We start from the raw sequence: 12,636 nt of genomic DNA on the forward strand, positions 1-12,636 counted from the left end.
TATGGCACTCTCTCAGCAAGACAAGCAGAGCCTTGGATTACAAGATTACAAGCACAGAAAGAGAACAGTTCACTTTACTGACCGACAGAAAGAAACTCTGGATGTTTGGAGGGCAGAATGCGGAAAACAAATGTTCTTCCCTGGGTATTTCACAGTGAAATACAGATATTTCATTATGAAATGAAAATATGCTGCTTTTCAATCACCTGAGGTGATCTTTAATCTCAAGGGTTCAGCAATTCAAAGTCCATAAAAATTAATGAAGTCAGGCAAGTAGTATATATCAGGTGACAAAAGTTATTCTGGGAGCTTACAAACCAGTGCAGTGATACAGCGATGGCTCCTCTGCATCTGGCAGTATTCCAAGAAATGTCCTCTGAATGGCAATTCCCATTAGAATGGCAGTACTACTGGCTGATAATGTTTTGCCCACTTTTCAGTACATTAATACACCAGAGTAGTTGCAAATGCACCAAGAGCAATTTGTGCAGGACCCTTCATGGAGAAAAGAGTTGTTCTAGGACTATCAGATGTTTTTTTCTACATTAATAGCTTCTGGTCTACTGTATCAACGGACTGATTCAGCATCAACTCTGACAAGGCACCTCAGCCTCTGTCACTAGTGAAGGAACTTTCTGTTCCCTTGAAACATCAGAAAGGGGAGGAGAAATTTCCTCTGTTTTCACAGTTATATGACAACTTTTAAAGATTTTACAGCATGAGTGCATGTCCTGGGTTCAGCAGTAGCAGTCATGTTTTTTTTTTCCTTTGTGGTAGCTGGTGCAGTGCTGTGTTTTGACTTCCAGCCTGAGAACAGTGTTGGTGAAGTTGATGTTTTCAGTTGTTGCTAAGTGATGTTTACCCTGACCAAGGACTTTGTGAGGCTCATGCTCTGCTAGGGAGGAGGGGAAGCCGGGAGGAAGCAGAGATGGGGCGCCTGACCTGGGCTAGCCAGGGAGGTATTCCATACCACAGCACGTCATGGCCAGGGTGGGGGGTGACTGGGAGTTACCTGGAAGGACACGGGCTTCCGGGTGGAACTCGTCTTCTTGGACGGTGGTATCGTATTCTCTTCCCTTGTTATTTTCCCTTATCATTGTTGTAGTTGATAGTAGCGGTGGTGATTTGTGTACATTGGTTGCTGGACTGTTCTTGTCTCAACCCGTGGGAGTTGCACTTTTTTTTTCGATCCTCCTCCCCGTTCCTCCGGGAGTGGGGGAGAACCCCGGGGGGGGGGACGACACACACGGACCTCGATTGTTGTCAGCTGGGCACCACTCACTGGGAGTGAGTGAACAAGTTACCTGACTGGGTTTAAACCACGACAGTTCTTTTTGGAAGCCTACAGCACCCGGGGTTCCCAGGCGGTCTCCCATCCAAGTACTAACCGAGCCCAACCCTGCTTAGCTTCCGAGATCAGACGAGATCAGGCATTTTCAGGGTTCAGCTGAAACTGTACTGCTGAACCCAGGACATTATAGCATCTAATCCAATAAAGCTTTCCAGGAACATTTAAAACCAAAACCTCTGAGATTTTATTTCTTATAAATTCACTAACTAGACTTATAAGAAAAAGATCTTTTCCTCAGAAATGCAGCACCAATCCCACCAGAGCTGCACAAAGCTGAGGACTTTTTCTGTCACTCTGCGGGAAAGATAGCTGAAAGTACTGGGAATAGGCTGTAAGGATACTCATATGGACTGAAGTTAATGAATAGAAACAGGAAAAAGAAAATGAAAATATGATATCTGAAGGAAATCAAAGCATTTGCTCAAAATAGAGTAAAAAGCAGGAGCAACTTATAATAGGCATTTAATTCATTTAATGCAATGACTGCTGTAGATACATGGAAATAACTGCAGTTATTATGTGGAAGTCAAAGCATGAAAGAAACAATTCTTTTTTCCAGACTATTGTCTGTCACTAATCAACTATGTAGAAAAGTGGTGGAGGGGAAGGTGGAGACAGCAAAACTTGCTAACATGCATGCAAAGAGAAATCCCATATTCCTACAGATATGCCTCTCCTTTAATTTCACAAAGTAAAACATGACAGATAGCTGACAACTTGAAAAAAAAAACAAAATACCAGCAGCACCATCAACCTATAATCATTCTAAGATTTTTAATCATTAGAAATGAATTTTTCCTGCCTTTATTAAAGATGGTCAGCTTAAGCCAGTACTCTTAAAAAATCATCTCTTTTTAGTTACTTTCTCCACTCTGGGACAGTGAAGAGCTGTGTCTATTATAACTACATGCTGTGCAAACCTCATTTTGACATGATCATCATCAATCACGCCTGCTGTGCAGGTATCATGTGAAAGGGAAACAAAACAGAAATTGTGCTGCAGTATTTGACAACACCCACTCCCCTGCTTTAGTTCACAAAGAGTCCAGTTAGCATATGGTTATTTTCTCTTTTTGGGACCCCTTCTTTTCTCTCCCTCCAAGCCTTTGAGAATAGCTTTGATGGATTCAGGGGAAAGATAAAGACCTTTCCTTCTTTCTGAAAGGATTAAGACTTTCCTACTGAAAAGCATGCCAAAGATTATTACTATGTGGCATCTTGCCTTTGTAAATACACACATTACTTGAAGCAGTACTGCTTCTTATCATATGCATACACTTCAGTGGAAGATTAATATTGTAAAAGGAATCAGAATGCAATGAGTATCCTTTATGACAGTGTCACGCATAGCCCTGAAAAGAGCTATTAACACCAGCATCCTATTGCATTTCTCTAGCACACACTTCAACTAGCTGTCAGTGTTATAATCTCAACTAGGGACAGCCAGCAGAGGCACAAGGCTTAAGTGAGCAAGAAGATAGTGTTTGCCTTTTTCAGAAGGATCTGGAGCAAGCTGTAACAAATATCAGACAATATTTAGGAATGCAGAAGCAACCAGAGTCAGAGTTGAAAGACAGAACTGCAGCCTTACCAACACTCTTTCTACCAGCTAAGGGTATAAAGACAACACCTTCCTTGTGCTTCATAGGTCTTGCTAGTACCATGCCAGTTTACACACTAGTTTATCACATCCTGACTGCTCGGTATGACTCGGGTCAGCAGAAGTTGCCTGCACTTTGTGCTTTCTGGTGCACTAGCACTGCAGCATGCCTGGTTTTAAACAGCTGTACAGCAGTGCACACTAGAGAACAGCTCTTTCCATCTCACTCAGCCCTCCACATACCTCAAACAATTCATGACAGGATGATCAGTAATACAGAAATGGTAACATTCAACTGCAAACACCTCTCCTCTCCTTAAGCACCAGGCCAGAAACCGTATTCTTCCCAATACTCTGTTTCCCTCAGCATGCTATTAAACCATTCCAGAAGAACGAAGCATTTAAAGGCACCTCCTGAGGACCTCGCGACAGAGCCCTCACATACAAATCTGGATGGGAGACTTTAAATTAGAAATCACTTCCTCGCCCCCCCCCAGCAATCATATTCCTCCCTTTTTTACAGGACAATCAGCATTTATATATAAAACACCCACCGAGCTTCTTTAGTCTCTGTCTACAGTCAATGCTCTGTTTCACAGCAGTAAAATGTCCAACCACCCTGCTGCCAACAGCCACCTCATTTATTAAAAAGGTGATGCAGAGATGCACACCTATATGTCCCGTCATGGTGTCCTACTGACACACACACAAGCCTCGTAGTGATGAGCAATGGATGTAAGCACGTGCTCAACTCTGAAACCATGAACAGTCTCAGTGATTTCTCTAAGACTATGCATGACTTTTGAGGCTAGCACATGCAAAAATGAAAGATCAGCACAACAGAAGGCGTGTAAGGCTGTCGTTGGAGCAAAGTGATATAGATATTAATGTAACTGGTCTCTAAAACACATTCTTTTGCCTTGTATCACAGTTTTAAAATACAGCCGAAGGCCAGGAAAAGGTGAAGGAAACACTCAGTACGTTGTCCACACAAGTTACAAGGCCACAGAAAGTGCAGCCTAGGCACCGCTTTGTTCAACTTCCAAGTTTGAACATCTAAGTTCAAAAGCAGAAACAAGTTTGCCTTCCATCTTAGTAAGCAGATACAAATGCAATCACCTCACAGCTTCAAACATGTACTCACCCAAAAGAGAAGGTTGAAGACAAACATTAGGTACTTGATACACTGCAGGCAGTTGTGAGCCATGCTGCACCTCTTCAGTTCTAGGAGAAAAATAAATGAGAGATCCAAGTAAAAGACAACGTACTTGTTTCCCTTGGGGGTCGTGTACTTAGCCTTGGTGGCCTTAGGGCCTGGGTTAGTGTGGAATCCAAAGAAAGAGTTGCTGGCAGCCCCAAACTGGCCACCATACATGCTGCTGTAGCGACGAAAGGTGCCATTTGGGAAACTGTAATCCTTGCTGTCCAGGGACGGGCTCCTATGGTAGGTCGACTCATCGGTGCTAGACCTGCGCATGGTGGCTTCAGCTTGTCCCGTCTCAACGGCTGCTCTGACAATCGCTGGATGTCAACGGTGCGGGTGAAAGGTTTGTGATTTTCTTTCCTCCTCCTTGCTATGAATTCCCTATTGCTTTGCACCAGCTGTTCTTTTGTCTGCCATCCTGTCAAGGAGTTACATGTGCTGTGCAGCAGCAAAGTTGGTGAACTGAAGTCTGCTTAGCCAGGAGTTAGGGAGCAGCGTGCCTCCACATGAGAAAGACTTCTGCACAAGTAAACATTCCCTCTGGTGTCACAGTCGTCCCTCCCGGCCCACCCCACTACCAGAGAAGAAAAAAAAGAGAGAGAGATATACTGTACCCAAAGCAAAGAATTTTAAAAAAAAGGAAGCGTGACCTCGCTCGGGTTGTAAATGCCATATAAAACCCCAGCTCCATATGCCACACACAGACAAGAGAGTGCAGCCGCACAAGACTCGCGGGCAAGGGCAGCAATTATCCCAAAGGCCAGCAGCCCCCGTGGCCCTTTCCTCTTCGCCACATCGCTCTGCCCCGAGACGCTCGGCTCACTTTGAGGATGCCCGTGCCACCTTCCCGCGGAGGAAGCCTGTGGCCAGCCAGCCCCGCAGCTCCATTCACAGCTCGGCCGCCACTCCCCCCCAGCCCCGCGCCAATCGCTCTCCCCGCCCTCCGCAGCGCCGCGCCCCGGTCCGGCCCCGCGCACCCTCCCCCGCCCGCCGCAGCCCCACCGGCTCCCCCCATTTCCACCTTGGCGATAAGAAACCGCCCCTCGGCTCCGGGATGTGGCGGGCGCTGCCTCGGCGCAGGCGGGGACTGCGTAGGGCGCCCCCGGCCGTGTCCCTCCCCCAGCTCCGAAACTCCCTGCAAGGAGCCGCGTGGAGATGGAGCCTGACTTGGCTTTAAAAGGGCTGCCGGGTACAAGGGCAGTGCTGCCGAAAGAAACGGGAATAAGAAACTACTGTAAAAATGTCCTATGCATAAGCGTTCGGGATGCTCTGGGGGTGTGGGGCTCAGGAGAGGCCATGGTTTCCCTGCCGGAAGGCTTCCTTGTCCTGCTGCAGATTTATCACCAGAATATTCCTAACACAGTCCCGCGGAATCATCACTTAGCAAAATGTACGGCCAGTTCATTTTCTTCTCTAGCAGCCTATGCCCCCTCTCAGATAACCCACTGATTTACTCTGTAAACTGGGGAGCACTTCCCTAAAATCCAGCTACTCCCAGAGGCAGCAAAGAGTTGAAAGTCTGCCACACACAACTTTTTCAGAAAGGAAAATTCTGACTGAACCTGCTGTAATGACAGTATTAACACTCAGGAAAACAAGATCCATTTACCATCTTTGCCCTAAATTCCCTGTGTGCTTGATCTCTGTGTGTGATCCTTGCCTATGCAACAGGCCAGCCTTGTCTCTGCTTTCCTTCTCTCATCCTCTGCCGCCAGCCTTACAATTTTGACTGTAAGCTCACAGAGCTAAACAAAGAGATGCCTGGCTAATATTTCTTAAAAGTCTTGCCCCAGCAGAGAATTAATCAAGATGAAAACAGTTTTCTTGCATTAAGCATCTTGCCAGTCTCAGCGCAAATCAAAAGATGTAGGCACCAATTATTTAAAGAACAATTTAGTAAAAGTAAAATGAGCTGGTTTTGCATGTAGGCTGAGCAGGTCATCTCACAAACCACCCTTTAATTCTGTTAATTTACAAACTGTGAAGCTGGAGTCTAATTATTTCCCTTCATTTCCTCCACAAACTATAAATATACTGGGTATACCTGGTGCAAGCTTTAGAGAGAAATAACTTGAGCAGAAAACACAAGAGTAATAACTCCTGCACCATCTGTTTCAACAACTTTGGATGACTTAAAGCTTTTCCACTTTTTAATCTCCCTGCTTCTAAGAACAGAGATACTTCATAGCCATGATGGAGCTCACTCTCCTGCTCTTCCTCCCTGCTTTCCTGCATGGTATAAAACTCTGTCCCCAGAAAGGAGTCCTTTCCTACGACATAAAAGATGGTACCAGGCCACTCAGCCTGCATTTCCAAGACATCACTTATTTCTCCTATTGCATTAAATAGTTCTGCCTCCAATCATCCTGATCTTTATAGCAACTAGACCAGTTTGGCAATGGAAACCCAAAGGCGATTCAAATATTTTCTATGTATGTCCCCTGTCTATATACAGAAATACCCATGTTCAAAGCTCCATATTAAATGGTAAAAAGAAAACCTGGGTACAGCTCTGTAAACTCATGTTGAAACACAGTCAGATCAGATAATTGATATTTAATAGGGGTGCCAACGGTATTGCAAGCATGTAACAGAGGCCAATTTGGCATATTTACTGTAAGCTAGACATCTGAAGGCTCACAAGCAGCTCACTTACTGCTATCTGGATAAGAAAAGGGGTAGAAATCACTTGATTTCACCTTTCCTTAAGGCAAGAAATCATGAATTCCCAAGAGAATGCAGTCCTAAACATGAGTGGAATAATTTATAAAGCCAAGGTCTGAGGTGGGAGGCAGAGTTTCTAAGTGCTGCTTTTAAATAAAAAATAATAAACATCACAATGGGTATATTTCAGGCAAATACAGAAAAAACACATGGGGATGGCTGAGGTCCCACACAACCCTTACAATAAAGGGCACTTCTACCCCAGCCTCTTTTCACCACTGTCCCTTAGCACCCCTCATTGAAATGAAAACTTTCCAAATGCATGTTAGTGTAAAATTTAGCTCTCAAGTCATTGCTGCTGTTCTTTGTCACACCAATATCACCAGCTAATTAGAAACAGTGTCATTTGGGATACAGACATTACACATCTTCAGAATCGTTATTTTATGAAATCTTCCACACTAGGAAACCCAGTCACTCCCCTAAATGGGAAATCCTTGAGATAGCAACACTACACCAGCAGGCTTGGATAACATTCTTATATGATGGATAAAACCCTGCGGGGAATCTGGGGAAAAGCAGTAACAAAAAGAGAAGAGCTGATGTAGTCTACTTTTGTTCATCGCTGGTGGAAAGTGGATGAAAGGGGCAGGGACATGCTGGGACCCCTATCAACATTTAAGCCATTACGATAAAGTAATACATGAACTAAGAAGAACAAACATCAGAAGCATTATGGCACTGGGCCATTATGTCCACAATGGTGACTCAAGGGGCAGGTGAATTACAGCTTTCACAAAACTGTTTGCTAATGACTGAACCCAAAAACACAGCCTGGACCTAGTGACCTTTGTTCACTTCAGCTTTCCATCTACTTTATCTCTCCCCAACTACATCTATATTCCCATGTGCATTCCCATGCTGTGGCAAATTCATATTGATCACTGCACACAAGAAAGAAAGCACTGTGCAGTGTTGCCAGCAGTGGTTCAATTTGTAATGATTCTGGTGGCATGTACCATTTACGCTGTAACAACTCTGTCTCTGCCGCTCTGATTTGAGGGCTCATAACACTTCGAAAACTCCGAACAGAACCCTGTCCCTAAAAGAGAAGAGGCAGCACTACAACCATGTCAGATGAACTCCAGGCAGTAAACTGTAAAACTGTCAGGGATCAGCAGAAGAACTGTTAAACTGCTTTACCCCTCATACACTCTCAGAACAACCTCATCAAAGCTTTAACTACCACTTGAAGACACATACCTACACCACACCTACACTTCCCACATCACCCTGCACATGCAGTCACCACGGGTTCTGCACCTTGCTCCTACCTCTCATAGGAAAATCTACTCCCAATTCCCTTGTCTGTTCTCACTGCAGTGACCAGTGCTCCTCACACACACACCACCTTGCAGGGCAGCCAAGGCTGGAGCTTTGTCTGTGTACTCTGAGCTCAAGTGGTGATAACATGTCAAAACATATTACCCATATTATCCATATACTGAGGATCCCTAAAGTGTGTGCCTCTCCCCATGGTTTCACTGAGAGCTGCTTTACAGGACTCTTCAGCCAGCTGCTCACCTCTGGCTCCTTTTACAGGGCACCATATTTTTCCAGACCCAGCTGCTGCTTTCCTTGTTCCATGCCCAGGGCTTCTCCTCCTCATGCCCTGCATTGTGTGACACCTCTAGACCCAAAGGAACCATCAACTGAAAGCAACGGGTATCAGGCCTTCCTTTTATCCATTTTGAACACTGCTTTCTCTTCCTGCTCCATGATTTAACTCTCATGATCATGAAATACCAGCCCCTTCAGAACACACAAAATGCAGCTGCTAACCTCATTAATTAGTCTCATTACTCCTTTAACGGTTGCACTGGCTTTTCCTCTACTAATGCCTCTTGTCACTGCCTTCAAAACTCTGCATACCTCCATCCTCCTAATGAAATAACCCACTTTGCATTAACTTCAGTAGCCTGCGAGCATCTCATAAAAACTGTTAAGTGATCCATGAAATAAAATAAACTCTAAAAAACTATGCTATTACTGAAATATACTATATAAAAACAGGGCATGTATGTGACAACTGCTCCTGTTCTGCAACAGGAGTGTGTGCAAAGGCATGCCCATGAGAGGTGATAAGTCATTCCCAGCAGTTTCAGGCAACAAAATGTCTAAGATCAAGTATTATTAAAGACTGGGAGCTTTTTGTGGTTATTAACTTTGCTCCACACTCCAGCTAAGGGTGATCAATTGATAAACACACTCTAAATGGTTTACTTTTTAATTTCACGTACATACAGAGATCACCACATAATAGCATTAGTCAAAACTGTTTGGCACTGCCTGTCCCCTTCTTCTGCAACATGCCTACTGCAACATTCCTTCTCTCCTCCCTAGCGCACTCTGCAAGCTACTGTTTGGTTTACATTTGATTCAGTGATGCAGGCTTTGTAAAAAATGTACCTCTTCCACAGACTAAGAGAAACATTGCCCCTTTTGACTGGAGAGTGAACTGAAGTCCAGGGCCAGGCTGGCTGTTCTGACTCGGAGATAAAAAAAAAAAGGCAAACTCATGATGGAGTCTTTGATTTGTTTGCTTCTGTATATTCATTGCATGAATATAAACAACTAAAAGCGCAAGGCAAAAGAGAGTGAGAACATGATATTTTTAACCTGACAGCCTTGCTCTGCTGTAGGTCTGCAGTCTTTGCTCAGTCCTGGCCAGTTCTGTTTAGTATCTTCATCAAGGGCAGAGACAGTGGGATGGAGTGTACTGTCAGCAGCTTTGCAGATGACACCAAGCTGAGTAGTCGGGTTGAAACGCCTGAGGGATAGGATGTATTCAGAGGGATAGGATGTATTCAGACGGATGTGAACAAGCTCAAGAAGTGGGCCCATGTGAACCTCATGAGGTTAATCAGTGCCAAGTGCAAGGTCCTGCACCTGGGTCAGGGCAATCCCCAGTATCAATACAGGCCGGGGGGGGGGGGGGGGGGTGAAGGGATCGAGAACAGTCCTGAGGAGGACTTTAGGGTACTGGTGGATGCAAAACTGGATGTGAGCTGACAGTGTAAGCTTGCAGCCCATAAAGCCAACCATATCCTGGGATGCATTAAAGCAAGTGTGGCCAGCAGGTCAAGGGAAGTGATCCTGCTCCCAGAAGACCCCACCTAGAGCATTGCATCCAGCTCTGGAGCTCTCAGTGTAAGAAAGACATGGACCTGTTGGAGCAGAGGGCCACAAAAATGATCAGAGAGAGGGAACACCTCTCCTATGAGGAAAGGCTGAGAAAGTCGGGATTGTTCAGCCTGGAAAAGAGAAGGTTCCACGGACACCTTATTGTGCGCTTTCAGTACTTGAACAGATGGGGACAGACTTCTTAACAGGGCATGTAGCGATAGGACAAGGGGTAATGGTTTTAAACTAAAACAGGAGATTCAGACTAGACATAAGGAAGAAATTTTTTATGATGAAGGTGATAAAACACTGGCACAGGTTGCCCAGAGAGGTGGTGGATGCCCCCTCCCTGGAAACATTCAAGGCTGGACTAGATGACTTTTAAAGGTCCATTCCAACCCAAACCATTCTATGATTCCATGAACATTACTGAAGGATCTAGGGGTTGAGCCAGGACTGTACAGTCACCCTCTATATCTCCATCTACAGGCTAAGCAATGCACAAATCTGGTGACAGTGTCCCTGCATGTCAACACCCTTTCTGACAGCCCACACAGAACAAGGCAGCAGCAACCCAAGGACTTCCTTTCTAAATACTGCTCTGTGCTAAAAAATTCTGTAGTGTAAAGAGCCTGTGCTGTCACGTGTGGCCAAAGGCTTTCACAGAGTCAGTGGGTCAAGACTTGGAGTCACAAAGCCAGTTCCTGAACCAAAAGCAAGACATGTCAAAGGAACAAGTAAATCAAATAAGCATCAGCCCTAGTCAGGTAGCAGATCCTCCAGCTCAAGGAGTATTACACCATGGAGTTTTAAGCTACGGATCTCTCAAGAACCTCTTATTGTAGAAACAATTATGAATATTTTTTAACAGGTCAAACAGAAAGGAGCATGTTTAACTGAAACCTCAAACTTACCACATACATAAGATCATGTCTTCCCTTGCAACTCCTTTAAAGATTTACTGATGCTTCCGACACAACTTAAAAAAAATATCCCAGGAAGAAGAAATTTCACTCATACAGCAGACTTCAAGGTTAGGGTTTGGTTTATTTCTTCATTTTCTTTCTTTTTCTTTTTTTTTTTTTCTTTATAAATAAGGAAATTTGCATGGAAAAAAAAGGACCTTCAATACTTAATAGCTCATCTCCTTCTGCTCACATGCCACCTGAAGTCATGATCTTTGGTTTATGGCATAATTAGTTGCTATGGAAAGAACGTAATCAGAGATGCAGAGAAAATACTTTGGGTATGATTTGCAATGCTCTTTATTTAAGACTGTGCACAAGTTACTTGTGCAGAAAACCTCACTGCTTTTTATGTGCTCTCATCTGCATAATGGTTCTCATCACCTCTCCCCATGCATTCAGACATGCTGGTATTGGCACATGCAGTACTTGTATTGGAGGCATTTCCTTCACCCGTATTTGAGCACCTACATGTTCAAACAGTGATGAGAGCATAAATGCATGCAGAACAGCTAGTGTCAAGTCAGGGTTAAAAAACCTCAACAAACTCTTTAAAAAATTACTTGGGATGGTCTCCAAACCCCTATGCACCAGAGAGCTCCCTTGGCACTTGTGCTTTCTGGGCTTTTGTCATCCTGTTCTTTACTCAGGTTTTCTTTTTTCCAATAATAAAAATTTTAGGTAAAGATCTTCCCTGTTTCCCCTGCATATTTAAGTCCTGGATAGAGAGGATTAGTGCTGCAGATGAAAGACAAGTAGTGTCAGCCACTGAATTCCTGCAGAAGCACAAGCCCTGTTCCTGCCAATGCCGTCAGTAATAGAGTGAAAGAACAGAAATAAAGAATCCATCTGACACCCCATACAAGATGACTTGTAGCCCAAAGAAAATCTTTGTCAAGACCCATCTTTGCAGTGTCAGCAGGTCTTAGCAGCACGAGTGCGATTTATGTGCTAGTTTTCTTAAAACCAGGTTACTTTCTTTAACCGGAGAAAAGCTGACGTTCAAAGAAATACCACTTCAAACACACACATGATACTCAAGATCTCTGTCAAGTACGAAGCAATCAATCAGATACAAAAATTGTTAAACTACACAAGCAAGTATTTTAAAGCAGAAGCAAACAAAACAAAACAATGACTTAGAAAAATTCAAAGATTCATTAACGTTCCCTAACTTGTGTCTGCCTTTTAACACAGAATCAGAATCATAGAACAGTTAGGGTTGGAAAGGACCTTAAGATCATCTAGTTCCAACCCCCTGCCATGGGCAGGGACACCTCACACTAAACCATGTCACCCAAGTCTTTGTACTACCTGGCCTTTAACACCTCCAGGGATGGAGCATTCACAACTTTCAAGGATTTTTTTCCTTGAATATTCAAAATGGATTCTCTTCTTTTCTTGCACCCTTAAAAGCAGGGCTCAGGTTTTAGAACCATATGAGCAGGAAACAAAGTTCATATAACCGTATTTCATTCCCATTTCCAAAGCAGTGAAGGCCCAGCAGCATTCCCTGACCTCACAGGGATACATGTGCTCAGCACTTTTGAGAATCCGGTCACGGAGAGCCCATTTCAGCAAAGTACTCAACCATAGTTTTCACTGCATTGAGATACTCATGTAAGCACACCCTTAAATGCTCTTGTGAGTGCGATTGTACATAAACATG

The 12,636-nt window shown here is 44.1% G+C and overlaps 1 protein-coding gene and 1 pseudogene across 7 annotated transcripts in view; both read right to left on the minus strand.

Annotated features, from left to right (window-relative positions):
* The window catches only part of TSPAN4 (tetraspanin 4), a 488,804-nt gene that overhangs the window by 226,139 nt on the left and 250,029 nt on the right, over positions 1–12,636 (minus strand). For 3 of the 7 annotated variants that reach the window (XM_061463177.1, XM_061463179.1, XM_061463178.1), the window contains exon 4: positions 4,096–4,175. In XM_061463177.1, coding sequence (XP_061319161.1) covers positions 4,096–4,158 — 63 coding nt within the window. In that variant the 5' untranslated portion in view covers positions 4,159–4,175. Of the gene's footprint in view, positions 1–4,095; positions 4,737–4,769; positions 5,061–5,176; positions 5,316–12,636 lie in introns of those variants that run through there. The other 4 variants (XM_061463182.1, XM_061463180.1, XM_061463175.1 and 1 more) reach the window with 4 other exon arrangements.
* Positions 1,340–1,461, minus strand: LOC133274833 (5S ribosomal RNA; annotated as a pseudogene).

The sequence above is a fragment of the Pezoporus flaviventris genome, unplaced genomic scaffold, assembly GCF_033815535.1.
Source record: "Pezoporus flaviventris isolate CSIRO_AGI_PZ_B2104156 unplaced genomic scaffold, CSIRO_AGI_Pfla_v1 ptg000036l, whole genome shotgun sequence".
Classification (NCBI taxonomy): Eukaryota; Metazoa; Chordata; class Aves; order Psittaciformes; family Psittacidae; genus Pezoporus; species Pezoporus flaviventris.